The sequence below is a fragment of the Penicillium subrubescens genome, assembly GCF_028828155.1.
Source record: "Penicillium subrubescens strain IBT 31985 chromosome Unknown utg000002l_segment0_segment0, whole genome shotgun sequence".
In the NCBI taxonomy this organism is placed as follows: Eukaryota; Fungi; Ascomycota; class Eurotiomycetes; order Eurotiales; family Aspergillaceae; genus Penicillium; species Penicillium subrubescens.
Genome location: NW_026643152.1, coordinates 3682964 through 3704884, shown reverse-complemented (window position 1 = coordinate 3704884; position 21921 = coordinate 3682964). Strand labels below are relative to the sequence as shown.

The 21921-nt window shown below is 52.5% G+C and overlaps 12 protein-coding genes across 12 annotated transcripts; 7 read left to right on the top strand and 5 right to left on the bottom strand.

The window, feature by feature from the left end:
• Positions 1–261: 261 nt before the first annotated feature.
• N7473_002712 (uncharacterized protein) lies at positions 262–550 on the top strand (the record flags this gene model as incomplete). Its single annotated transcript, XM_057148652.1, has 2 exons — positions 262–316; positions 393–550. The coding sequence occupies 2 exons, from the start codon at positions 262–264 to the stop codon at positions 548–550; spliced, it is 213 nt and encodes a 70-aa protein (XP_057012306.1).
• Positions 551–1089: 539 nt separating this feature from the next.
• N7473_002711 (PAPA-1-like domain-containing protein) lies at positions 1090–2430 on the bottom strand (the record flags this gene model as incomplete). Its single annotated transcript, XM_057148651.1, has 3 exons — positions 1090–1350; positions 1444–1550; positions 1614–2430. 3 exons carry the CDS (start codon positions 2428–2430, stop codon positions 1090–1092), a joined length of 1185 nt encoding a protein of 394 aa, XP_057012305.1.
• A 1074-nt stretch (positions 2431–3504) lies between these two features.
• On the top strand, positions 3505–4794 carry N7473_002710 (peroxisomal membrane protein PEX14; the record flags this gene model as incomplete). Its single annotated transcript, XM_057148650.1, has 1 exon — positions 3505–4794. One exon carries the CDS (start codon positions 3505–3507, stop codon positions 4792–4794), a length of 1290 nt encoding a protein of 429 aa, XP_057012304.1.
• Positions 4795–5286: 492 nt separating this feature from the next.
• sec31 (putative protein transport protein (SEC31)) lies at positions 5287–9447 on the bottom strand (the record flags this gene model as incomplete). Its single annotated transcript, XM_057148649.1, has 7 exons — positions 5287–5331; positions 5386–5684; positions 5740–8452; positions 8516–8602; positions 8665–9004; positions 9060–9176; positions 9239–9447. The coding sequence occupies 7 exons, from the start codon at positions 9445–9447 to the stop codon at positions 5287–5289; spliced, it is 3810 nt and encodes a 1269-aa protein (XP_057012303.1).
• A 418-nt stretch (positions 9448–9865) lies between these two features.
• N7473_002708 (RNA-binding protein) lies at positions 9866–10393 on the top strand (the record flags this gene model as incomplete). The annotated part of the gene is made up of 2 exons (XM_057148648.1): positions 9866–10186; positions 10256–10393. 2 exons carry the CDS (start codon positions 9866–9868, stop codon positions 10391–10393), a joined length of 459 nt encoding a protein of 152 aa, XP_057012302.1.
• Positions 10394–10656: 263 nt separating this feature from the next.
• N7473_002707 (uncharacterized protein) lies at positions 10657–11283 on the bottom strand (the record flags this gene model as incomplete). Its single annotated transcript, XM_057148647.1, has 5 exons — positions 10657–10756; positions 10885–10897; positions 10963–11025; positions 11131–11146; positions 11224–11283. The coding sequence occupies 5 exons, from the start codon at positions 11281–11283 to the stop codon at positions 10657–10659; spliced, it is 252 nt and encodes an 83-aa protein (XP_057012301.1).
• A 210-nt stretch (positions 11284–11493) lies between these two features.
• Positions 11494–12497, top strand: N7473_002706 (cytochrome c oxidase subunit VIb). Its single transcript, XM_057148646.1, has 5 exons — positions 11494–11667; positions 11883–11913; positions 11975–12056; positions 12116–12179; positions 12242–12497. The coding sequence occupies exons 1-5, from the start codon at positions 11601–11603 to the stop codon at positions 12274–12276; spliced, it is 279 nt and encodes a 92-aa protein (XP_057012300.1). The 5' UTR covers positions 11494–11600; the 3' UTR covers positions 12277–12497.
• Positions 12498–13190: 693 nt separating this feature from the next.
• N7473_002705 (uncharacterized protein) lies at positions 13191–14442 on the bottom strand (the record flags this gene model as incomplete). The annotated part of the gene is made up of 4 exons (XM_057148645.1): positions 13191–13892; positions 14019–14117; positions 14201–14205; positions 14280–14442. The coding sequence occupies 4 exons, from the start codon at positions 14440–14442 to the stop codon at positions 13191–13193; spliced, it is 969 nt and encodes a 322-aa protein (XP_057012299.1).
• Positions 14443–15477: 1035 nt separating this feature from the next.
• N7473_002704 (phenylalanine--tRNA ligase) lies at positions 15478–17019 on the top strand (the record flags this gene model as incomplete). The annotated part of the gene is made up of 1 exon (XM_057148644.1): positions 15478–17019. The coding sequence occupies one exon, from the start codon at positions 15478–15480 to the stop codon at positions 17017–17019; it is 1542 nt and encodes a 513-aa protein (XP_057012298.1).
• Positions 17020–17221: 202 nt separating this feature from the next.
• grpE (mitochondrial nucleotide exchange factor MGE1) lies at positions 17222–18539 on the bottom strand. The gene is made up of 3 exons (XM_057148643.1): positions 18167–18539; positions 17667–18092; positions 17222–17603 (listed from the first exon to the last, which is right to left on the bottom strand). The coding sequence occupies exons 1-3, from the start codon at positions 18458–18460 to the stop codon at positions 17571–17573; spliced, it is 753 nt and encodes a 250-aa protein (XP_057012297.1). The 5' UTR covers positions 18461–18539; the 3' UTR covers positions 17222–17570.
• Positions 18540–18911: 372 nt separating this feature from the next.
• Positions 18912–19148, top strand: N7473_002702 (uncharacterized protein; the record flags this gene model as incomplete). The annotated part of the gene is made up of 1 exon (XM_057148642.1): positions 18912–19148. The coding sequence occupies one exon, from the start codon at positions 18912–18914 to the stop codon at positions 19146–19148; it is 237 nt and encodes a 78-aa protein (XP_057012296.1).
• Positions 19149–19360: 212 nt separating this feature from the next.
• Positions 19361–21613, top strand: N7473_002701 (uncharacterized protein; the record flags this gene model as incomplete). Its single annotated transcript, XM_057148641.1, has 1 exon — positions 19361–21613. The coding sequence occupies one exon, from the start codon at positions 19361–19363 to the stop codon at positions 21611–21613; it is 2253 nt and encodes a 750-aa protein (XP_057012295.1).
• Positions 21614–21921: the final 308 nt, after the last annotated feature.

The window sequence follows — 21921 nt, the reverse complement described above, 5'->3', positions numbered from 1 at the left end:
CAAAAGACACGAGTAGCAAACGAATTGAACTGGCCAGCGGGGCCTTAATTTTGGATGTTGGCGTGCAGGGAGTGCTTGACGCGTCGATAAGAGATTAACTTGGGGTGGACGCGCCTCTAATCGGCGTTAATCGTTAATCAGTTAATCAGTGGACGATAACAACCCGCGGGCCCATCCCATTCCCGCAGCATCTCCGAGTCCACCTTCAACTCCCCAACAGCACTTCCATCTGGCATTCTACCTCTTGTTTGGCCTGTCGCTATGAGTCGCAATTTCTTCCCTGTGGTCATGGCTATTGGTATCGGTGTCTTTACTGGTAATTATTATCTCCTGTTACCTCCGCCTTCAATTGCTTTCACAGCAACTGACTCTGACTCCAAATTTCTCCGCAGGCTACTACACCTTCCAGCCTACTTTCCAACAGATGGCGGTCGAAAAGGATCAATTTCCTCAGCAGCAACAGTCTCCCGGTATTCCTCAGAAGGAGACTAATGCGCCTGCCAATACCGCTACCGAAGGCTCAAAGGCCGAGGCTCAGGGCAGCAAGTGAGCTCCTACGAGATGTTAGCCACACTTGACGAGCCGAGAATAAAGATGATGTCGGGCGTTACTCTCAGGGGAGATTTACATTTTTTTGTATCCAGGCTTTGGATGCCACATCTCCGGTACCATTGGGTTCAACGATAGAGGCCTACCCACCCTCCCGATGGCCATCGTCCTGCGCTGTGTTCAGTTGGCACAGATGCGGTCTGCCGGAACAGCAAGCGACTGCTTGTTCTGACTGGGAATTTGAGTATTCGAGCTTTGTCGAAACTCGGTGAGCTTAATCACGGCAAGTGAACTGGAAAGTCCTCAGAAACGCTCTCGCGGTTGTATATAATGTAAAGTACTGTGACCATGAATGTTGTAAGATGTGAATGTATTTTTATCTCGATGAACACGATCCTTAACGCCATGCCTTCCAGGGCTATAACAAAGGAGCCGGATATGGCCAGCTCTCTTCAAGGGATGTAACCCAATTCCCAAGTACCCCGTTGTAGATGATTTCCAATACGCCCAGTTCCCTTCCAATCTCCCATAAGTGCAGCATTAGATCTCCTCCACCATTTTGCCATTTCCAGAAGCGATGGGTGCACCAAATAGCCGGCCAGCAGGGGTACCGAGCCACTCCTCGGGCACATTGACCCTGCAGCCAGTTTTATTGCTGATCCAGCGGACCATAGTTGGATCGGCCTTCTCGGGCTCGGCAGGTTCTTGATCCGCGGGCGTGGCCTCGGCGCCATCGGCAGCGGCTTGTCTTCCACGGCGCTTGGGCGGCTGTTTGTTCAAAAGGCGGTTGATGGTGTCCATCTGCTTTGAGTCAGTAACGGCTTTTCAACAAGCGACCCAGTCCTTGACTAGCGAGCTAGTTCTTAATGATAGAGGATAGAGAATCGATCTTACCTTTTCCTCCTCATTGCGCTTCTCACTCAGGTTCTTACGTCGGCGGGCCATTTCGGCTCGACGCATGGCACGCTCCTCGGCTGTAAGGTGCTTCTTCACTTGAGGTTCTGTGTCCTTGTTAGCTCCAGGTGGCTCTTTAACAAGGAGGTTTTTGACATTGGAATACTTACCCATAGGAAGTTGTAGGAAATCGTTACCAAGGTTGCCGCGTTGGCGCTTGGTAGTTTTGCCACTGTTCAAGGCCATCGCATCGCTGTCCTCCATGTCTTCATCCAGCTCATCTTCCTCATCCTCCTCATCAAGGTCATCAACATTGACATCTGGAATGGCACTCTCTTCTTGGTCGTCGATTTCACCCTCAGCATCGGTGTCAGTGTCAGACAAAGCCTCATCGTCTTCGTCCTCGTCGACCTCATCCTCCTCTTCCTCTTCCTCGTCTAACTCCATCTCCTTCGCCTCGACGCTTTTAGCGGCCTTTCCACGAGGGGCGGCTGCTTTCGTGGCTCGCCTCACCGGCGGCTGAGGGGGGACATCATCCATGTCGATGTCACCGTCGGCATCGGCGTCCTCGTCATCATCTTCTCCAGGAGCATCCTCGTCATCGACCTCGTCTTCTTCTTGGTCTTCAAGGTCGTCGTCGTCGTCATCATCATCATCAGATGTGGGGACTTCGACAATCTTCCTCTTATTGCGACTAGTTCGCGGCCCTATCACGATGGGATTCTCTTGGAAGACATTGACAGTGCGGCGAGCGGCACGGCCACCTGTGGCCTCGCGCAACTTTCCAGCGGGCATTTTTACAGTAAGACGGAGAGTTCTGGTAGCCTCTCCAGGTGGGTCCTCAGAAGATCGGGAGACTGTCACTGATGCTGAAGGTGCAGCGGCAGAAGCACGAGTGATTCTTGTAGATCTGGTGCCCATGTTAGCTTCGATATCTGGGGGTTCCTCCAGAGATGCACGCGGGCGACGAGAGCGACGAAGTTCCATGGTGGATGATGATGCTCAGATTGATTGGAGAGGGTGCAATGAATTCAGCCGTCCACGAGAAAGCGGGGAGGCCAGTAGAGTGAGTGGCAGTACAGGGGAGAAGCCTCCGGTGCTTGTTTTGGCTTGGTGGGAGCCAGGAGGAGGGGGGCCGGGTCATTGAAGAAAGAAGCACGAAGTCTGTCCCAATACGTCCGAATGACAGCTGAGCTGAGCAAACCGGGAAGGTGCATGGCCTTGGGCTGTCTCAGGCGCCACGTTGGAGATTTCCACGAACAAAGCGCCCCCAGCTCCAGGGATCTCGAATGGTCTCCTCCTGGCTGCCGTGTTCCCCGATTTCTCGGACGAACTGGGATAAGGAAAAGGGGGATCCAGATGCATGAATGCGGGGGAGGACAAAAGGACAGATGCAACAAGATCAATTGAGGGGACTTACTTGTACTTTTTCCTTATTTCCCTTTCAAGTTGCCATTCTTCAACGATCCTGTCGCTGACGCTGAACGAGCGAATGAAGTAATCACCGCCATTCTGCCGGGCGGTCACCACCAGTGTATGCTCGTCTCAACCTTCAGTAACACCTGAAGTATTAGTCTAGACTAGACGGATCGATTATATTAGATCTAGTGGGTATCATTCAAGATAGAAACAAGCTTGAAGGTCAGATTGGTGCTTATATACCTTAGTGCCTAGTTTTTACCTGGGATAACTAAAAGGTCATCTGATCTAAGCCTCTAGTCTTATCTTGGTTTTGCGATCATATTAGAATGGTTGATACCAGACTACCAAAAAAGAGTCAAATATTGAATGATTTTGAGATACCCGTAGATATGTAGTTTCAGTATCTAGCATGAGATTATCCTCTACTGCCGGTATATGTGTTCTCCGTCGTGACTCGGTCACTTACAGACGGAGCCAGCCGAGTCGGTGCGACAGCCGAGGTCGGGCTCACATGGCCCCAACTCTCAGCTGCCCCAAGTCCGGGGAAGGCCCTCTTCCTATTCCAACTCCTCCAACGCCTTTCAATCCAACCTACCCTCTTCTTCCATTTCTGACTCTCATAGCCAGATAACAGACACAATGTCTGATCCTTCATCAAAGCCACCGTCCATCCCCCCGTGGCAGCGGCAACCTGGCTCTGCTCCAACCGAGCGGTCCTCATCGTCACAATCGCCGAGCCCCGACGATGCGCCTGCATCCGCCTCACGACAAGATCTCATTGACCAAGCATCCAAGTTCCTAGAGGACGAATCAATCCGCGATGCATCGACAGATCGCAAAGTTTCCTTCCTTGAGTCGAAAGGCCTGACTTCTGACGAGATCCAACAACTCCTCGGCGTCTCCCGAAACCCGGAGGCGAGCAGCGCCGACTTGACCGCGGCCGAACCTGAGCAACAAGAAACATCTTCATCCTCCTCCTCATCTAACCAGTCTGAATCGCCCTCGATCACTGCGTCTACCTCACCCTCTTCTACCACAATGTCGCAGCCACGCTCAACCCCCGCCACCTCCACAACCTCCTCCACCACAGCACGCGACGTGCCCCCAATCATCACCTACCCGGAATTCCTCTTCCAGCCGGCCAAGCCACCTCCACTGGTGACCATGAGCCGAGTCCTATACACAATCTATGGTGCCGCAGGCCTCGGCGCCAGCATCTACGGCGCCAGCGAATACCTCGTCAAGCCAATGCTAGCAAATCTCACCAGCGCACGCCTCGATCTCGCCAGCACCGCAAAGGAGAACCTGCAAAAGCTAAACGAGAAGCTCGAACAGAATGTCTCCGTTATACCCGCCCATCTCACCGCGCGGAAGAACAAGGGAACCGAGGAGGGAGACGAAGACTCAAGCGACACCGATTCTATCATCTCAGACCCGACAGAGCTCTTCCACCGAGACATCGGTACCCAGACTACTCCCGACGTGTCGACAACCTCGCGGTCTTCGTCTTCAAAGGACCCAGCAGAGACGGCTGCGGATGCGCCCACCGTCGCAGTCAACAAACACCTAACCCGCCTAGAGTCTATTCAATCCTCATTGAAAGAAATCAACGAGTTCGAGAAGGACTCTAGTACCCTGGATGACTCTATGCGCACTCGTCTCACAGATCTCCACCACTACCTTGACGGATTAATATACGCTGCGCCGAGTTACAATACGACCACCGCCGGCTACGGTGGTCTCTACTCTGGAAACACCGGCAGCGGGACAGACGGCAGCTCGTCTGGTGTGCACAAGGCCGAGGAGGACGCTATTGCAGGCTTCAAGGCGGAGATTCGGGGTGTGAAGGGTGCGCTGCTCAGTGCTAGGAATTTCCCCGCTAGTCGAGGCGGGAGACTGCCCGGTGGTGTAGCTGCGTCTGGGAGGTGATGACTGAGATTACTTGAAGATCGATTTCATTTTGATGGCTGGATAAAGTGTACATGAAGCGTTGGAATTGGAAATAGGAATTTGTATATCACCGATTGTCAGCCTCGTACTTATCTCCGGTTACTCAACTGAGAAGATGCATCAACCTACTACTCATGTTAATTTCAGGTCTCGTCTATCTCACTCTGGCCCATCATGCACGACTATCCAGAAAAGCCATTTTAAACACGGACAATGGAAATGAAAAAGGTGGAGAGGGGGGATTTTTTTTCATGACACAAGTACTTGATCAGACTAAACCCCCGGGGCACAAAACGCAACGGGAAACAGGCATTAATAGTAACATGAACAAGGAAGAAGACGAAAAAGATGAGGGAAAACCAAAACAAAGCGTTATATCAAGTTCCTGTCCATTCTTTCTGGGACGCATACATAGTCCTGAGAGAAGGGCTATGCAATATGAGCCCCGTTCTATCTAAATTGGACGGGGCTTCATGGCGTAGCCTTGCTCATGCTGATGAGACGCTTGACACCGACCTGCATTGCAATTGTTAGCAAGAGATTAAATGGAATTTAGAAGGGAACACCTACCATCCAGTTTCCACACTCTTCCGTTCGGTTGGTCATGATGTCGAGATGGATCACACGAGCAGTCTCGTAGTCCTTGGACTGGATAGCACGCGCGAGGTTGGCAAGATCCTCGACGGTGTTGGGCTTGATCAGGTCCTCATTGTTCAGATGATCAAAGAGGATGTTCAAGCGGCGCTCGGCGTCATCAACCTGGGCCTTGAAAGACGTGGGGGCACGGGCCTTGACGCGCTGCATGTCTGACGAGAGGATCTCATAGACGGGCATTGCGTTGGGCGGGATGTGGGAGCGGTCACCAGGGGCTATAAAATGTGTTAGTTCGTTCAATGATAGTATGAAGATTTCAAGGGTACGTACGGTACTTGGGTGTCGCTGGGGGAGGGGGTGCTGCTGCTCTTTGAGACTGGGCAGTGCCGGGTCTTGATCTCTGGGGAGGAGGAGGCACAGCTGAGCCCATGGGGGGAGGTTGAGCAACGGCAGGCCCGCTAGGGGCGTACGGGCTGGCTACCGGAGGGGGTGCTGCCGCCTGGGGAGCATAGGGCGAGGGGCCGCCCTGTGGGGGAGGTGCAACCGGTGGGCGAGCCTGCAATTGGGGTCCAGGGGCCTGGGCAGCCGGGTTAGGGGCATACCGGTTTGTTGGCGGCGGCACACTAGGCGGGGCATTGTATGGCGATGGCCCACGGTGGATCGAAGCAGGCGGGGACATGGTCGATGTGGGAGGAGACTGGGGCAGGGAAGCATAAGGGTTGACTGGAGGGGGCGGCGATGGTCCGGCCATGCTTGATGCAAGAGGCGACGTCACGCGAGGAGGAGCACCGGCCTTGGGTGGAGGAGGAACAGAGGGCGCACGCTGAGGCGGTCCAGGGGGAGGTGGACCTTGAGCAAGAGGAGGAGACTGGCCAGGGAACGGAGAGCTGATAGTAGCGGCAGCAACAGGTGTACCACGACGGGGGGTGGGAGCCTTCTTAGCGAAGCCCTCGGGCAGATCATTCCACGCATCGAGGCCAGTAGCGGTGGTATATGTGGTGATGGTGTTACCTGGCGACTGGGTACCAGCGCGCGGAGGAGGCGGAACGACACCGGTACCAGCAGATTGGTTACCGAACGTAGACTGAGGACCGTAGGCAGGTGCCTGCATACCCTGGGTTGGCTGGTAACCAGCTGGTGTGTAGCCGCTGCGGGCAGCACCACCGATTGAGGCGTATGGGTTGGCAGGCTGGGATTGTGAGGCAGTCGGGGGCGCAAATGCGTTCGCTGGCGGCTGCGCAGGAGGAACAGCAGCGGTGGGTGGCGCATAAGAGGTCTGCGCACCGATGGCGGGGGCCACTGGTGAGAAGGTCTGCTGGGGCTGGTAGATGTTGGGCTGCTGAGGGAGAGGCTTGAAGCTCTTCGCAGTGGAAGCGGCCTGCGCTTTCTGCGGGGCCTGTCTCATCGCGAGATTGATACGGTTGCGAGCCACCTCGGCCTCGGGGTGCTTCGCAGGCACAAGGTCGAGGTACTTCTGAGCGACTTGCAGCCGTCCATGGGTAGCAACGACGTCGGCATACTCAATATACTTCTCGTACAAGGTGCTGAGACGCCAGTCGGAGTCCTTGTTCTTTTCCTCGTCCTGGAAATTGGTGACCTGGCGGAAGATGGTCACCTTCTCGATCAGACCCTGCAGAGCACGAACGTGGATAGAGAAGGTAGAGTTATCCGTGTCACTCTCAATTCCTCGTTGCTCATTCTCACGGAGTTCCTCAACCCAAATGGACACAGCCTTCTCGAGCTTGGAACCAGCGAGGAAGCAGAACGAGGCATCCTTGCGGGCAGTCTTATCACCAGAATCGCGAACCTGCTCCTCAAGGCGGTCACCGAGCGCATCACAGAGGTCAGGGAATTCCTTCTCATCAGCAAAGGTGCAAAGGGCAGCCATCACCTCCTTCCAGTTGGACAGGTCGGCGTTGTGAACGACGTCCCAGAGGTTCTTGCCAACGATAGAAGCGAGCAGGCGCATGTAGTTGGGGCCACCGGTTTGCTTGGAGAAGTAGTACTCCTGCGCCTTTTCTATACACTTCTGGCCACCGCAGATGGCAATCATGAAGGCATCAGACATACGGTCCTCAGCAAGGGCCACATCAAGAGCCTTTTCAAACTCGCCAAGGAGCAAGGCACGGGTAATCTTCTGCTCTGCCGGGCTTTCGGAGCCATTGAAAATCTGGAATGGGTTATTGGTCTGGGCACCCTTCGATGCGGCCAATTCTGTCAAGAAGTTGTCACTGTCGGGGGTAGCATCAAACATTGATTGCAGACGCTTGTGCTTCTTGGCACTTGACTTGGGCTTCTCGGCCACTCCGTTGGTCTCTTCATCCTCCTTCTTGCCCAGGCCAAGCTTGGACAAGCTATCAGCAGCTTCGTCGGCCGAGTCCTGGAAGCCCAGGTACTCCACGAGGGTCTTGCGCGGGTTCTCGGACAGCAAGGCCTGGAAGACCTTCCAGTCGGCCTTCTCCTCTTCGGTCGAGGCCCCGGCAGCACGAGTCTCGCAGAGACTGCGGAGATCACCCTCCTTCAAAGCAGTCTCAAAGCTCTCAGTGGCATTGCCGACACTTGAGTCCACCTCGAAAGGAGTGATTCGAACCTTGGATGCGCGAGATCCCTTCTCAGAAAGACCAATGGAGACAACGCGGCCGCCAAAGCCGAACGAGGCACCACAGGGACGCTCAAGCCACTTAGGAGGCTTGGGAAGAGAGAACTTGGAAACTTGAGGCTGTATTTGGGCCTTGGCAAAGAAGTCCTCACCGTCCAGGGCCTGGTTGTGGTCGGCGATGGCTTGAGAGTTGTCCTTGGTGTTCTGCAGGGTCTGGATGGAGATTCTACCATCAAAGGAAGCAGTGGCGAAGAAGTTGGGGTTGTGCGGGTTCCAGCGGGTTTGGAAGGTCCAGTTGGTGACAACGGGGAACTCGCCATATGCCTCGCCGGTCTGGGGGTTCCAGCAAATGTTGCGGTTATCCTTACCAGACGAGAGCATAAGATCCGGATCCTGGTCACACCAAGAAAGCGATAGCACTCCGGACTCATGGCCCTTGAGGGTCTATGACAAGATATTTATTAGTATCTCAATTGGCAGGGCTTCGCGAATGGACGCGCCACTTACACGCTCGGGGGCATGAGAGTTTCGCAGATCCCAGACATAGATGAGAGGGTCTGACTCGAGAGGGGTAGCGGTGATCAGCTTGGTGGGCTATAGAGACGGGTTAGTAACGGCAACAATGCAGATGGTAGATCCACGGGAGAGTTAATCACCTTCGCGGGGTCCCATGCAACAGCGCTGACAGCTTTCCGGCCCATGTTGTTCAGGGTCAGGCTCTCCTTCTTAGTCTTGACATCCCAGACGGTCACGAAGCCAGCGCTGCTACCAGTCACCAGGATGTGTGCGACCTTCTTGTTCCAGTCCAAGCATTCAATATCATCTGTGCGAGCGGTGGTTGTGCCCAGTCGGAAGGGGTTCTCGACATTGTTTAGATCGGAAATGAACAGCTCGCCTTTCGCGCCACCGGTGGCCAGGAGGTTGGAGTGCTTGGGGTTGAATTGGAGGGCTTTGATAGCGCCGGAGTGTTCCGTGGTTCTCGAGATCAATGAATCGCTATACTTGGTCAGCCCACATATCTCTAGACGATTAGTATCGAGATGCCACCCACCTAGATCCAGCAAGCAGCTTATCGGCGTTCCACAGATCCAAAGAACCATTCTCCAAACCACCTGCGATGACGCCCCGCTTGGTATCATCGAAATCGGCCCAAGCCAGATCGTTGAATCTAATCAGTCCTCGAGGTCAGTATAAAGAAACCATCACGGAGCTCCGGGGATAGCAGCTTACCCAGAGTCGGTATCGATCTTAACTACAGGCTGTAGCTCTTCACTGGCATCTTGACGTTCCAGACTCAAATCCCAAAGCTCAAGACATGTCTTGTTTGAGAAATCAACGTCGACGGCACCCGCCCGGGTTCCGGTAGCAATCAATGGTGATGCAGCCCCAGGAGACCAGGCAAAGGTGGCCGTCCTTGGGATCTCCCGCAGACGGACCATGTTAGCGGGGAGGGGAATTTGTGGTGGTAAAATTGAAACCAAGACAAACGAAAGATCCAGTATAAGCAGTAAATGCAAATCCCACCCCTGTACAGAATTGACAACGGGGGGTGTGATGCTCGACTGGCCGCAGTAAACCAAGTGGCCTCCTGGACTTGGAGGGACCGGGGAACCCGCGCTAAACCCTTTTGGGCTCTCGCCAAAACACCACCCCGAGGCTTGTCGCACGTGATATCAAGTTCTCTTTCGCGGGTATGCAACCAGTGAAGGAGATAACGAGTTCAACCGGCACCTGCAGAGTGTTTGTTACCCATTTCACCAATTTTAGCAAATATTCTGCATGACAACAATCAGTTCCCGTGTTTGATCAGATCCCTGAATTATCCCTGAGCTCCAATATCAAAATCCAGTACACACCATGAGCGAAAGCACGAGGCTCAAGAGCACGGTCTACGTGGGTGGTCTCGACCAGGCCGTGACAACACAAACACTAGCAGAGGCATTTGTGCCCTTTGGAGAGGTCGTCGACATCACTCTGCCCAAGGCCGATGCACCCAACTCTGGCGACGCCCACCGCGGCTTTGGGTATGTCGAATTCGATCTTCCCCAGGATGCCAAGGAAGCTATCGACAACATGGATGGAAGTGAGATCTACGGTCGCACTATCAAAGTTGCAGCCGCCAAACCTCAAAAGGATGCCAACGAGGGACTGGGAAGCAAGACTGCCATCTGGGAACAGGTATGTGGGGCGATATTATATTCTCTCTTGATATGATCGCACCATGACTAACTGTACGTCTTTTTATAGGAGGGGTACCTAGCCAAGTATGCTGTCGATGAGGAGGACAGGCAAGCAGCCGAAGAGGCTCGACAGGCCAGCAACCGGCCTCAAGATCCGATGCAAGGCCTAGAGCAGCTTGACGTTGCAGGACCCAAGCCCGAATGAAATACTCTATTACGATGGCCACGATCATAACGAAAGACCACGAATGACAATACATTTTGCCGAGAACACACGCTCGAGGGTTTCCCCTCCGCAAAAAGCCGGGCTATGTACACAGGCTCCAGTTCCGAGCACGTCTTGATTTTTTTTGGATTCTCCTAACTGTCTTACCGGAACATCAACCCGACACAAACAAATACATGCGGCAAGAGGTTAAAAAGGTGGTGATCGCATTCTCAGGAGCTCAGATAAACATGATGGTACACTTAGTGGTCGCGGCTCTCGGGGCTGTTGCGGTAGAGACGCAGGGTCTTGTCGGTCATGAGCTTCTTGGTGCTCGAGTAGATGGCAGCACCGACGGCAACGCTAGATAATGTTGTTAGTATGGAAATTGGTCCGAGACCTCGACACTAGGTCATGGGTGGAAAGGAAGGAAAAGTCGGGCATATATGTCGCGGGATCGGGCGGGCATGTGATATCAGAAAGAAACGTACCCAAGGACGATACCTAAATAGCAAAAAATGTATTAGAAACCTCTGGATTCTCGTAAAACCCCAATATAGAAGACTTACCGAGAGGGATCAGCTCAGGAGGACACTTCTTGATCATGCGCAGGCGCTGAGAGATGGTGTGGGCTATATGCGACCGGTCAGTTCAATGCCCCGTTCCAAAACTCCTCCAATCGACCGATTGAATCAAAGGGTTCACGATAGGTCGTGCTGTCGTGGGGATAGTCGTACCGGAGTGAGCCTCCTTCTGCAGACAGGAGTTAGCATTAGCCGAGACGGCATCATATGACCATCCGACTGAGGACGGCGATAGGAGTCACTTACGGGGGCGGGGCTGTAGAAAGCCCGGGAGGGCTGCATGCGCAGGACACGGGAGGGGTACATGGCGACGGTTGAGATGGGAGTTGTTCGAAGATCGAAGGCTGCGGGAGCAGAAGAGGCAGTGGGATGAAGACGAGGTTGACGGGCAGCTTTCCAAGAACGTCGCTCTCAGTGGCTCGGGTGTTTTGGGAAAAGCGAGACGCTCAGTGGCTCTCGCTTGACCGCCCGCGGTCATACCCGGCACGAGCAGCTTCGAATCACCCAACGTCCGTTCTTTGCCCTCCTTCTACCTCCCTCTCCTCCACTCTCCAATCCGCCCCCCGCAAACCTTTAATCTTCCTTTTTTTTGTGTTCTTCGGTAGAAGCTACACATCGCCAAAATGGGTGCCATTCCGGAAGTCGACCCCGATGAGCCCGTCGAGACCAAGCCCTTCAAGTTCGTTACTGGTAAGTCCACGCAACACCCCCCCCCTCTCTCCCCTATGAAAACTGGGGTCAATTGCCCTGCAGCAGAGTCAATGGCTAATATTTTCGCAGCTGGTACGTCTATATATTCGATTTTCCCGTGATACGAAACAGCGCTCGAGATACGGTTTCGGAGGGACCTCTCCCGATCGGGACTGGGATATGGGCAGACTAACATTTTTCCGACGTGATCGCAGGCTATGATGCTCGTTTCCCCCAGCAGAACCAGTACGTCTCTCGTCAAAATTGCAAGCTCGCTTCCTATCTAACGCCAATTTCACCTTTGCAGGACCAAGCACTGCTGGCAGAACTATGTCGACTACTACAAGTGTGTCAACGCCAAGGGCGAGGACTTCCGCCCCTGCCGTCAGGTATCATCAAACCCTGCGCCTATCGACATGTCAATCGCAATCTCTAACGCATCTTACAGTTCTACCACGCCTACCGCTCTCTCTGCCCCAAGGCCTGGACCGACCGCTGGGACGCTCAGCGCGGTACGTATCATACGATCCTTCGCAAAGCTCTTACGAGTATACTAACATTCGGATTCCTACAGAGGCTGGCAACTTCCCCGCTCACCTCGACAAATAGATAGCCAACGACCGTTTTTGGGTTGGTTAGACTGGGCTTCTTCAAATGCTGTGTATTGACAAATTTCCAATGTACTCTACCTGGTCGCACGGGGATACATTTCCTTTCTTCCTGGATGTGATCATCTGATATACTGGAGAAGGGGTGTCTATAAGTCGCCGTTTTGCAAAGAGAAACGTGTTTTATTAGCTGACACTCGCGCTTCTGATGTAAAGCACCTCGCTTCGTAGGACGTTCGAGTAGCCACCACATACATCTCTGCATGCATGTAGTACACGAGTTGCAAGCAGTCACGGATAAAGCTTTACCTTAAGATTCTGCAGAACAGACTGGATGACCCTCAGCTTACTTTTTATTAGATGATCTTTGAGTGTACCGAAAGACACTATCCAAACATCCTAGTCGAAATTCTGACCAAAGTGTCAGACAGTACTGTCCACGAGGACCAATATCCGAGAAGAGATCTGCCAAAGTTTCCCTTGATATTATTCATTACATCAAAAAACGGTTATGGTTCCAAAAACCAGTTTGTTCCTCGCGGAAATAGTCTGCATGCGATTCAGGGTGTATCTATGTCTATATGATATCAGTCTTCCATGGGGAAATAAATGCGACAACCACGACACCCCCTGTACACAGGACCGGATGAGATACGCTGGTCATTCAAAGCCATCGAACTGCGCGCAGCTTTGGCCAGGTACCATCCCAACCCTCTTCAAAGAAAAATCCCAAAGACAATGCAAAATATGTACAAGCCAAAAAACAATGCTTGTATGACCCTTGAAATTGCTCCGCCCAAAGTCATAAAGAAATGAAAAAGAAATTCGAGTCATATATACGGGGAATAGGTCGGGCGAAATGATAGATGAACGAAATGTGTAGAAATGCCAAGCTTGACATCTGAGAGAGATAGATTAGATGCCTTTCAATTTCCGGTAGAGCTTCTTGTGCTCCTCGAGGAAGATGAAGGTGGCGATGGTGTGAGGACCCAAGCGAATGAAGCTAGGAACCCAGCCGCGGAAGGTCCAAGTAAGACCCTCCTTGCGGCAGATATCCCGCAGCAAGCCCGCGATGCTGTGACCACGGCTCTCGGCCGGGGATGCAGTCATGATACGGGTCTTGATCACATCCACGGGGCTGCAGACGGTGGTAGCGACGAAGCCGGCGAGGAAGGAAGCTGTGAAGTGAGTGCCGATATTATCGCCCATGCCCACCTGCTCAATGCAGAGGCGCTTGAAGATATCGTACGAAGTCAATTGTGAGGCAGTCATGAGAATTGCGCGCGTCGAGTTCGGCCATACTCCGCGGAAGAGCGAGGCGAAACCTTCGGTCTTGGTCATCTGCACCAGGCCGTGGAAGGCATGGCGGTAGTTACGGCGCTGGGCGGGAGGCAAAGCCGCATCTGATTGCATTCGCACGTTGAGCACATCGGCTGGGTTGCCGACAAAGCCGCCGATCAAGCCCGAGGCGCAGGCAATACCAAGCAGGGTGAGGAAGCCGGGTGATGTAGAGGAGGACGAGTTGGTAGAGGGTTTGGCGAAGCGGGATTTGAGCTCTTCGTAGATGCCGAATCTTGTTGTGGAATAGGTGATCTGGCGTAGGAGGGCGGCGGAGAGCTGTATTCGAGCAAACGTATAGTCAGATCGTCAATTCTTTGAGAAGATGCAAAATCCGAGTCGGGAAGGAGCATCAAAGCCGAGTGGCCCTGACACTCCCGAAACTCGGCGATTGGCAAAACATACACCATTGTACAATCCAGTGAATCCGTTATTCCTCAAAATATGTCCAAAGGTGCCCACCATTGTCTTGGGGGCATCCGGTGCGCGTGTTTGTAGCCGGACCTAGTATGCGACAAGGGTCTATGATCAGCAACAGGGTCGGAGGGCGAATGCCTCGGAGTTAAATCGGAGTAGGTTAGAGATACCTTGACTGTGAGAGCGAAGTGAGGTTAGCAGATGCTCGAATCTCAGAGTCACATCAGAGCAATTCAAAAGCAAACATACCCAAATCTAAAGGGTGCGTCACACCAGCGGCGAAGCATGAGGCCGAACCTCCAAACCAGAATGGATAATGCACCTTCTTGGACTTGGACTGCACGGGTGTTGAGACGGGAGCCATTCTCGTATGAGCGACCGGGGCCTCCAACATCTTGCCGCTGTCTGCCATCTCGAAGGGTCTCGAGTCTGGGGACACAGGGGAGGAGAGTTGGGGAGGGGGCGTCGTTAAAAGAAGAGCCTGGCCCTCTTTTTTTTTTGCAGGTCGGCTTTTTCCCAAGTTTGACGTAATTTTGGATCGCCAATACCGACGGAGACAAATCAGGCCGCCGAAGCGCCGCTCGGCCGCCCCAGCCGACGGCGCATCGTGGCCAATCACGATCGGTGCTTTGATGGGGTGTGGTGGTGAAATCCAATCATCGTCTCGGTTTTGATTGTGGCCGGTGGAGTGTTCAGCCTGTAAGGAACATACCGCCCTCGGATGGATCCTAGTCATCCTACTGTTTGTACCCAGAGCCCTGAGAGATCGTGGACTTGCATTCGGACTCGGTGGTTAAACTGGACACCGAGAGGAGAGATGAGGAGATATTCCTCAATTATTGACTCTCATTCGGCTCGTCATACTGTGAACTTTGAGTCTTTGGACTACTAAAAGTGGTGAAGTTATTCTGAAAATATGGTTTGCGGGCGGGTATCCTCGGTGGAATTGCGGAAGTCGGGGAAGACAGGGAAGAGGGTCGGAGTACCGAGGGAGGGGTCGCAAATCACGATATCAGACGAGAATATAAGATCTTATCTTGATAACCGATCAATAAAGGCTTATTTGATAGTATGAGGGAAATATGATACAATTTGAACCTATAGTTGTAAGACGAAGAGCAAGCACTTGGGTAGTTAGATAACTGTTGTCTCATTTTCACCTGAGATATATACTTCGGGCTAACTGATATCATTCAGGGCACATCATCTCTGTAAATGCATAGTATGCGTTCATTCGAACCCTTGTCTGTTGAAAAATCACCATGAACAAAATAAATTTCAAATTTCAAACACCTCGGGTTATCAACTTGCCTACCAGTTCTCTTCCATATAGCCAGTATGAGTAGGCTGTACCTCGGGAACTCATTTCCCCGGCCCCGGACATGTTTTGAGAATCCTCCGCAGTCCAGCACCGCCAGACTCAATTGACCCCAGACTCGCCTCTACAATGCGGCTATTTGCTACCGGTCGAGCCCTGCGCGCCAGCAGCGGGCGCTGGTCCATTTCCGCGGCTCGTCCGAGAATCCCCATTCTCCGAACACACCCAGCTGTCACTCGCGACTGGAGCTCAACATCGGCTCGACGGACCGCTGATCAGAGCTCCAGTGCTGGCCAGCCCAAAAAAGCACCGAACGCACGATCAGCTCTTAAAATTGAAGGCGACAGCTACCAGACTGACCAATGGACTAATACTCCTGATACAATCCTTTCCCATGTGGGACGACGTCTGTACCTCGATGAGAACCATCCCCTCGCCATCACACGCAAGCTCATCGAGAGCCAGTTCCCTGCGCCGGTGTTTGGTAACTACTTTGAAAAGAACCCCGTCGTCACAACTCGACAGAATTTCGATGTTCTGGGCTTCCCACCAGACCACCCGGGTCGCAGTCGCACCGATACCTACTACATCAACGACAAGACGGTGCTGCGCACCCATACGAGCGCACACCAGCAGGCATATTTCCAGCAAATCAACCGCAATGAGAAGATTCGCCCCGAGGAAGTTGGATATACCGTGATTGCCGATGTCTACCGACGCGATGCGATTGACCGGAGCCACTACCCGGTCTTCCACCAGATGGAGGGAGCTATGCTGTGGAAGCGGCCGGACCAGAACCCGCTGGAGGCCTCCAAAGAAACCGCAGCCAGGATCAATGCGGACGTGCATTTGATCCCGCGCCATGACGTTCCAGTCGAAGACCCCAACCCAACGCTTCACCCTCAGCGCAACCCGTTGCAGGCGGAGCACCATAGCGAGGAGGAGGTTGAGGCTATTGCGGCGCATCTGAAGCGGTCGCTGGAGCGTATGGTTATCAAAGTTTTTACTGAAGGGAGCAAGGCTGCTGCTGCAAGCTCTGGCGGTAACGTTGACCCCGAGCCTCTCAAGGTGCGCTGGGTGGAGGCATACTTCCCCTTCACCAGCCCCTCATGGGAGCTGGAAGTTTTCTGGCAAGGTGACTGGCTGGAGATTCTCGGATGCGGTGTCATCAAGCAAGACCTCCTGATCAACTCGGACGTTCCTAACCGTGTCGGCTGGGCCTTTGGCCTAGGCATTGAGCGCATTGCCATGCTCCTCTTCAACATCCCCGATATCCGCCTCTTCTGGTCTCGTGATGAGCGCTTCCTGTCCCAATTCCGTGCCGGCCACATCACCCGCTTCGAGCCTTTCTCCAAACACCCAGCCTGCTACAAGGATGTTGCTTTCTGGCTACCTCCAGCCGCTGTCACTGGCGGAAGTAGTGCAGCAGGTGGTGCCGTGCCCTTCCACGAGAACGATGTGATGGAAATCGTCCGTGGCATTGGTGGTGATCTTGTCGAGGATGTGTCTCTGATTGATGAGTTTACACACCCGAAGTCTGGACGGAAGAGCATGTGTTACCGCATCAACTATCGTAGTCTGGAGCGGACTCTGACTAATGAGGAAGCTAATGAGATGCATGAGAAGGTGCGAGCTCAGCTTGTTGATGACTTTGGAGTGGAATTGCGGTGATTGAAGGAGATGTAAAATTTGTATTATATGATATCTGCTACTATACTCTCTCTACATGTACAACACCCGGGGCTGGTTCGCCGTTGAAACTAAATATGCAGCACAGAATTCCTTCCATCAATCGCGAAGCATGGTTAAACCTTGCAAATAGCCAACAGGAGGACTCATGCGGATTTCTACAAGATGAAAAGAATCAATGACAACGGGAGGCTTTGGCCCAGGGTGTATATTGTTATTGTACAAGAGATGAGAAGAGAGTTTTATCCGAAGACACTGCTTGCGCGAAAGTGTAAAGAAAGATCCCCCAACGCGAGACAATCCAGACGCCTCCAGTCACATGCAACACAGAACAAGGTGTATCATACAGATCCAAGAGACAAGCAAACATCAAGAAAAGGTGAATTTTTCCCGGGTCCAACAACCAGCCGCAACCGAGTGCGAATCCCTATCGTGATCGTGACGTATGATATATGGTACAGAGAGAAGAAAAAGAAGATGAGGAAAGGAGGAAGACGGGAGTAGACGAGACATTATGAGTAGGAGGAGGGAAATTAGGCGTTCTTGACGACGCCGACCTTGGCAGCCTGTAGAAGAAGAATTAAAGTTAGATAAAAGTTCCAAGAATGGCGAACTTTGGTAAAACTTACACGAACGACACGTCCGTTTAGACGGAAACCCTTGCTTTGGGTGTGCATCACATCACCATCCTCCATGTTGGGAGAGGGAGCCATGAAAGTGGCCTCGTGCAAGTTGGGGTCGAACTTCTGAGCCTTGCCCTCAACCTGCTCGCTGGGGTCGAATCGCTCCAGACCGTGCTTCTGGAGTGTGTTCATGAGTGTCCGCTCGGTCATCTTGAGGCCGTCGACGAGGTCGAGCAGCTCCTTGTTGGCATCGGTGCGCTCAGCACTGAGCTTCTCCGCGGGCACGGCCAGCAGCGCGCGGTCGAAGTTGTCAATGCTCTCCAGCAAGTCCTTGGCGAAACGCTGAATGGCAAAATTACGGGCAGCGTCCATGTCGCGCTTGGTGCGCTCTTGCAGGTTGCGGAACTCGGCGACGGAGCGGAGATATTTGTCCTGAAAATTGTGAGTACAAATATTCGAGGGATAAATCAAGGAACATTGGTTAGGATAACGATATCTCAACATACCTTCAGCTCAGTGATTTCCTTCTCCTTCTCCTCGAGCTCCTTGCGGACGGGATCCTCCTCGGCATTCTCAGCAGCCTCGCCCTCCTTCGCGGCCTCCTTGTTCTCTCCGTTATTCTCGGTGGAGTAGAGACGGCGAGCAGCAGGCTGAGGAGCGAATGGCCTCATAGCCCAGGGAAGCTGTGACTGCAACCGTGTTGTCCGGCGGAGAGCGAGCGGCGCCGCAGATGTGGAGGTAGAAGCAGCCAGGACCGACCGGGCGGCCTGTGCTTGTCTGAAAATGGTGCGCTGGAACATTGTGTAAAAATGGACAATTACGATTGAGGTATGGCAAGAGTGGAAGTAGAGGAAAGAAGGGAAGAAAGATTCTGTTCGGTGCGTAGGGTTAATTGCGATAGCTGATCGCCGGAAGAATTTCGTGGAATATCACCTGACCCGCTTTAGCTCCGGGAAAACCGCTGGGCCGAAGTAGATCGTGCTCTCCGTCGTCATGAAGTAATTCAGTCAATTGTATTGATATTTGACTGAAAACTTGAGTCAAAATGCCTGAGTATACTCAATGACTTTGGAGCTGTAAATTTAAAATGATCACTTACATAATTTTAGCAGCAATGAATTCCGACATGGGATAGTCTTGTATGATCGGGCCAATGACACCCATCTATGGAATGAGACAGATTGAATTCATCAGATAAATAATAAAGAAAGATAAGAATAATCTTATTCTAAGCTTCTAAAGGCCACAATCATGGTAGGTCAGCCTCTGCGAGAGTCTTCAGCCATTGAGGATGAGAAGAAGTGCTTGAGTCGTGCTCGCTTAGAGACGGCATCGCCGAGAGCTCATGAGTTTGTTATTTTGTCGGCTATTACTGCCACGAGAACGACAGGATATCTGCAAACTGACTCAAACCGCTTCTCATGGACTGAAAATGCCGAGCTAGTGATGAGCTTGTCGAGCTCTGACCCCATCGCTGCCTTGGTCTAAGGTCCAATGCAGAATGGCGTTGACACCTCAGGCCAAAATCCAGGCAACAGCTAGCAGTTGCCTAAACTGGACCCCGTCTCAATGAGCTCCTGAGCCGTTCGAAATGGAGTATAAAACTAGCATCGAAGAATGGACATGATTGTTCATCATTTTAATTCTCATTCATTATCTACTGCAAGATTCAATTGAGTCAATTGCTCAATTCAATCACCATGGTGAAGCGCACTCTCGACTCCGACTCCACAACACAACGTAGAGTCAAGCCTACTCTCGTTGACTGGAGGCCATTCAAGATCACCAACTTGGACGATGGCGAGGTCGTACACCAGACCTCCCTTATTATTCATGGCGAATGCCAGAATTTTGATTATGCCGAGGAAACCAACTATGTTTCGGTCTCTACATCTGATATCCTGAAGCGGTCTCATTCAGCCCAAAACTGGCCACTGAACAAAGGCCAGTGGAGTGCACTCGTGATGCTTTCCCCGGGAACCAACAAGCTGTCCTTTAAGCTTCATCACGTTGGAGGAATTTCAGGTTCTCTGGAAATTTCCGTCAACTATCTTCCCCTATTGCAACTGCCTCCCCTACATCTCGCTATCCTCGTTGCAAAGGACTCGTCTCTACTTATCGACTGCCCGCCAGCAAAGTATGGGGGAGTGTCTAGCGCCCATAGCAGCATTGATGCAGCAATCTCCAAGCTTCGCATGTCAGCATACATGTGGCAGGCCTTCACTGCCGAGGACTTCCGCCAGAAAGGACTCGGAAGACGCTCGTTCCGCCTGGAGGAGGAATGGTCCCCCAATACTACCATGCAAAAGACCCATCAATATGTTCCAGGTGACAGCAATCAGATGGGCCCTATGGCAAAGGTTCATATTATCCGGTCGGAGAAGACCGTCGCAGAGCTCAGGAATGCCAACGTTGCGCAGCAAAACCCGCGTGGCCGGGACCGAGATGCCTTGCACGGTTATTTCGAACAAGCATTGATTGATGCTGGTGCTCCCTTCGATTCCAAGAGTCGACCAATCGTTGCTGGTTTGATTCTGGATTCCCATTACTCTACCCAGCAATCCCTGATCACGGCACATGCGGCCCTGGGTTGCCACAAGCCCGGTGGTGTCTCCCTGGGAATTTTTGGAAGCCATCTTACCTACTCCTGGCCACGCTTCATCGAGGAGATTCCTGCCTGCCTGACAGACATGACTCATCCTGGAGAGACCGTTGGCAACGACAATGGCGAGTGTGACACCATGCGTGGCGCATGCTTCGTCGGCCAAGGTGCATTTATGCACGAGGTGGGCCACGCATTTGGTGCTGGCCATACCACGGGTATCATGGCCAGAGGTTATAGCAAATCCTGGGGTATGAACTTCATTCAACACAAGGACAACGGGTCGATGAAGAACGAGGCGAAATGGGATTTGCAAGACACGCTGCAGTTCAAGTTGTTACCGCATTTCGCTCTTCCCGGTGACGATCCCGTGACAAAGTCGTTCCAGAAGGCTAATGTGAAGATTGGAGTTTCTCTGGGAGGAGATGATGACCCCATGGATCCTGAGGATAAGACTGAGGGCCTGAAGATTTCGTGTTCTGCAGGACTTGCGCAGGTGAAGATCCAGACTGGCGAGGGTAACCCTGTCGTCCATGACTTTATGGGAGATGGCAAGCCTCCTTGCACCGAGTTCAAAATTACCGAAATTCGAGAGGAATTTGACCAGACCAAACCTCTGAAGATCACTGCTCTGGGATTGAATGGCAACAAACGTGTCGTTGCAGACTTCTGGGCCTTGCTCAAGGATCTTCCTTTCGTTCTTATTCCAGACAGCGACGTTGTTATTCAGAAGCAATCTGTTCGGTCCCGAAATCTCGAAGCGGCTGAAAACGATGACAACTTCATGAAGTGGGCCATGCTTCTTCACCACCGTGGCGCAGATGGCAAATTGCATCCTGCTACATCAATTGATCTCCGGGTCGGATGCACCATGGATGGAGCCGTTGTTTACTACGCTGATGGTAAGCACGCCAATTGTGGTCCGGCGCGAAACAGTCACAATGGCCAACCGCACCGCTTTGGTGGACACGCGTCGCAGCGACGTGACATCCCTGCTGGCGAGCAGATCACCCAGGTCAAGATCTGCAAGAGAGACGACGGATGGGGAAGTCTGTCGGGCATTCGGATGACTCTGAGCAATGGAGAGACCTGGGGTGCTCTCAACACTACTGGCAATGGCGACGATGAGGACGAGGACGACGACAACGATAGCTCTGACGAGAATGATCAGAAGGATGAATCTGATATCGTGATCCTGGAACCAGCAGAGGATGAGGTCATTGTTGGATTCTATGGAAAGAGCGATAAGGGCTGTGGGTTCACCTATGAGTTTGGTATCTTGACTGTCCCGAAGGGAGTAGAGCTACCGGAGAACGCTTATGATATGGCGGAACTGAGAAATGATTTTTGATCACAAGTTGTCGTGCGATTAGCCCTGGCTTTGATTACATAGCGTCCTCAAATTGGGAAAGGGGACTCAATTTTCTGTATAGTTTCATCAATGCTATTCATCTGTACATTCACCTTCGAAACAAGAGCCAAGGCTATCTGATGATAAATTCAAATTGTTACCTCATAATCATAGTCATGCCTTGACAAGAGTCGCAGTTATATTGCTGCGGAAATCACGACTACTGAATCCAGCCTTCAATGTGAAAGATCCAGCAGGAACACGCCGGTCCTGGGAGACAACATCCCAGTAGCTAACATCTCTGCGCA

Coding starts and splice junctions, on each gene's coding strand:
- N7473_002706 (XM_057148646.1), top strand. CDS start 11,601: ATGGGTGCCATTCCGGAAGTCGACCCCGATGAGCCCGTCGAGACCAAG. Junction 11,914..11,974: donor CGTTTCCCCCAGCAGAACCA/GTACGTCTCTCG, acceptor TCACCTTTGCAG/GACCAAGCACTGCTGGCAGA. Junction 12,057..12,115: donor ACTTCCGCCCCTGCCGTCAG/GTATCATCAAAC, acceptor CGCATCTTACAG/TTCTACCACGCCTACCGCTC.
- grpE (XM_057148643.1), bottom strand. CDS start 18,460: ATGTTCCAGCGCACCATTTTCAGACAAGCACAGGCCGCCCGGTCGGTC. Junction 18,093..18,166: donor AGGAAATCACTGAGCTGAAG/GTATGTTGAGAT, acceptor CACAATTTTCAG/GACAAATATCTCCGCTCCGT. Junction 17,604..17,666: donor TAAACGGACGTGTCGTTCGT/GTAAGTTTTACC, acceptor CTTCTTCTACAG/GCTGCCAAGGTCGGCGTCGT.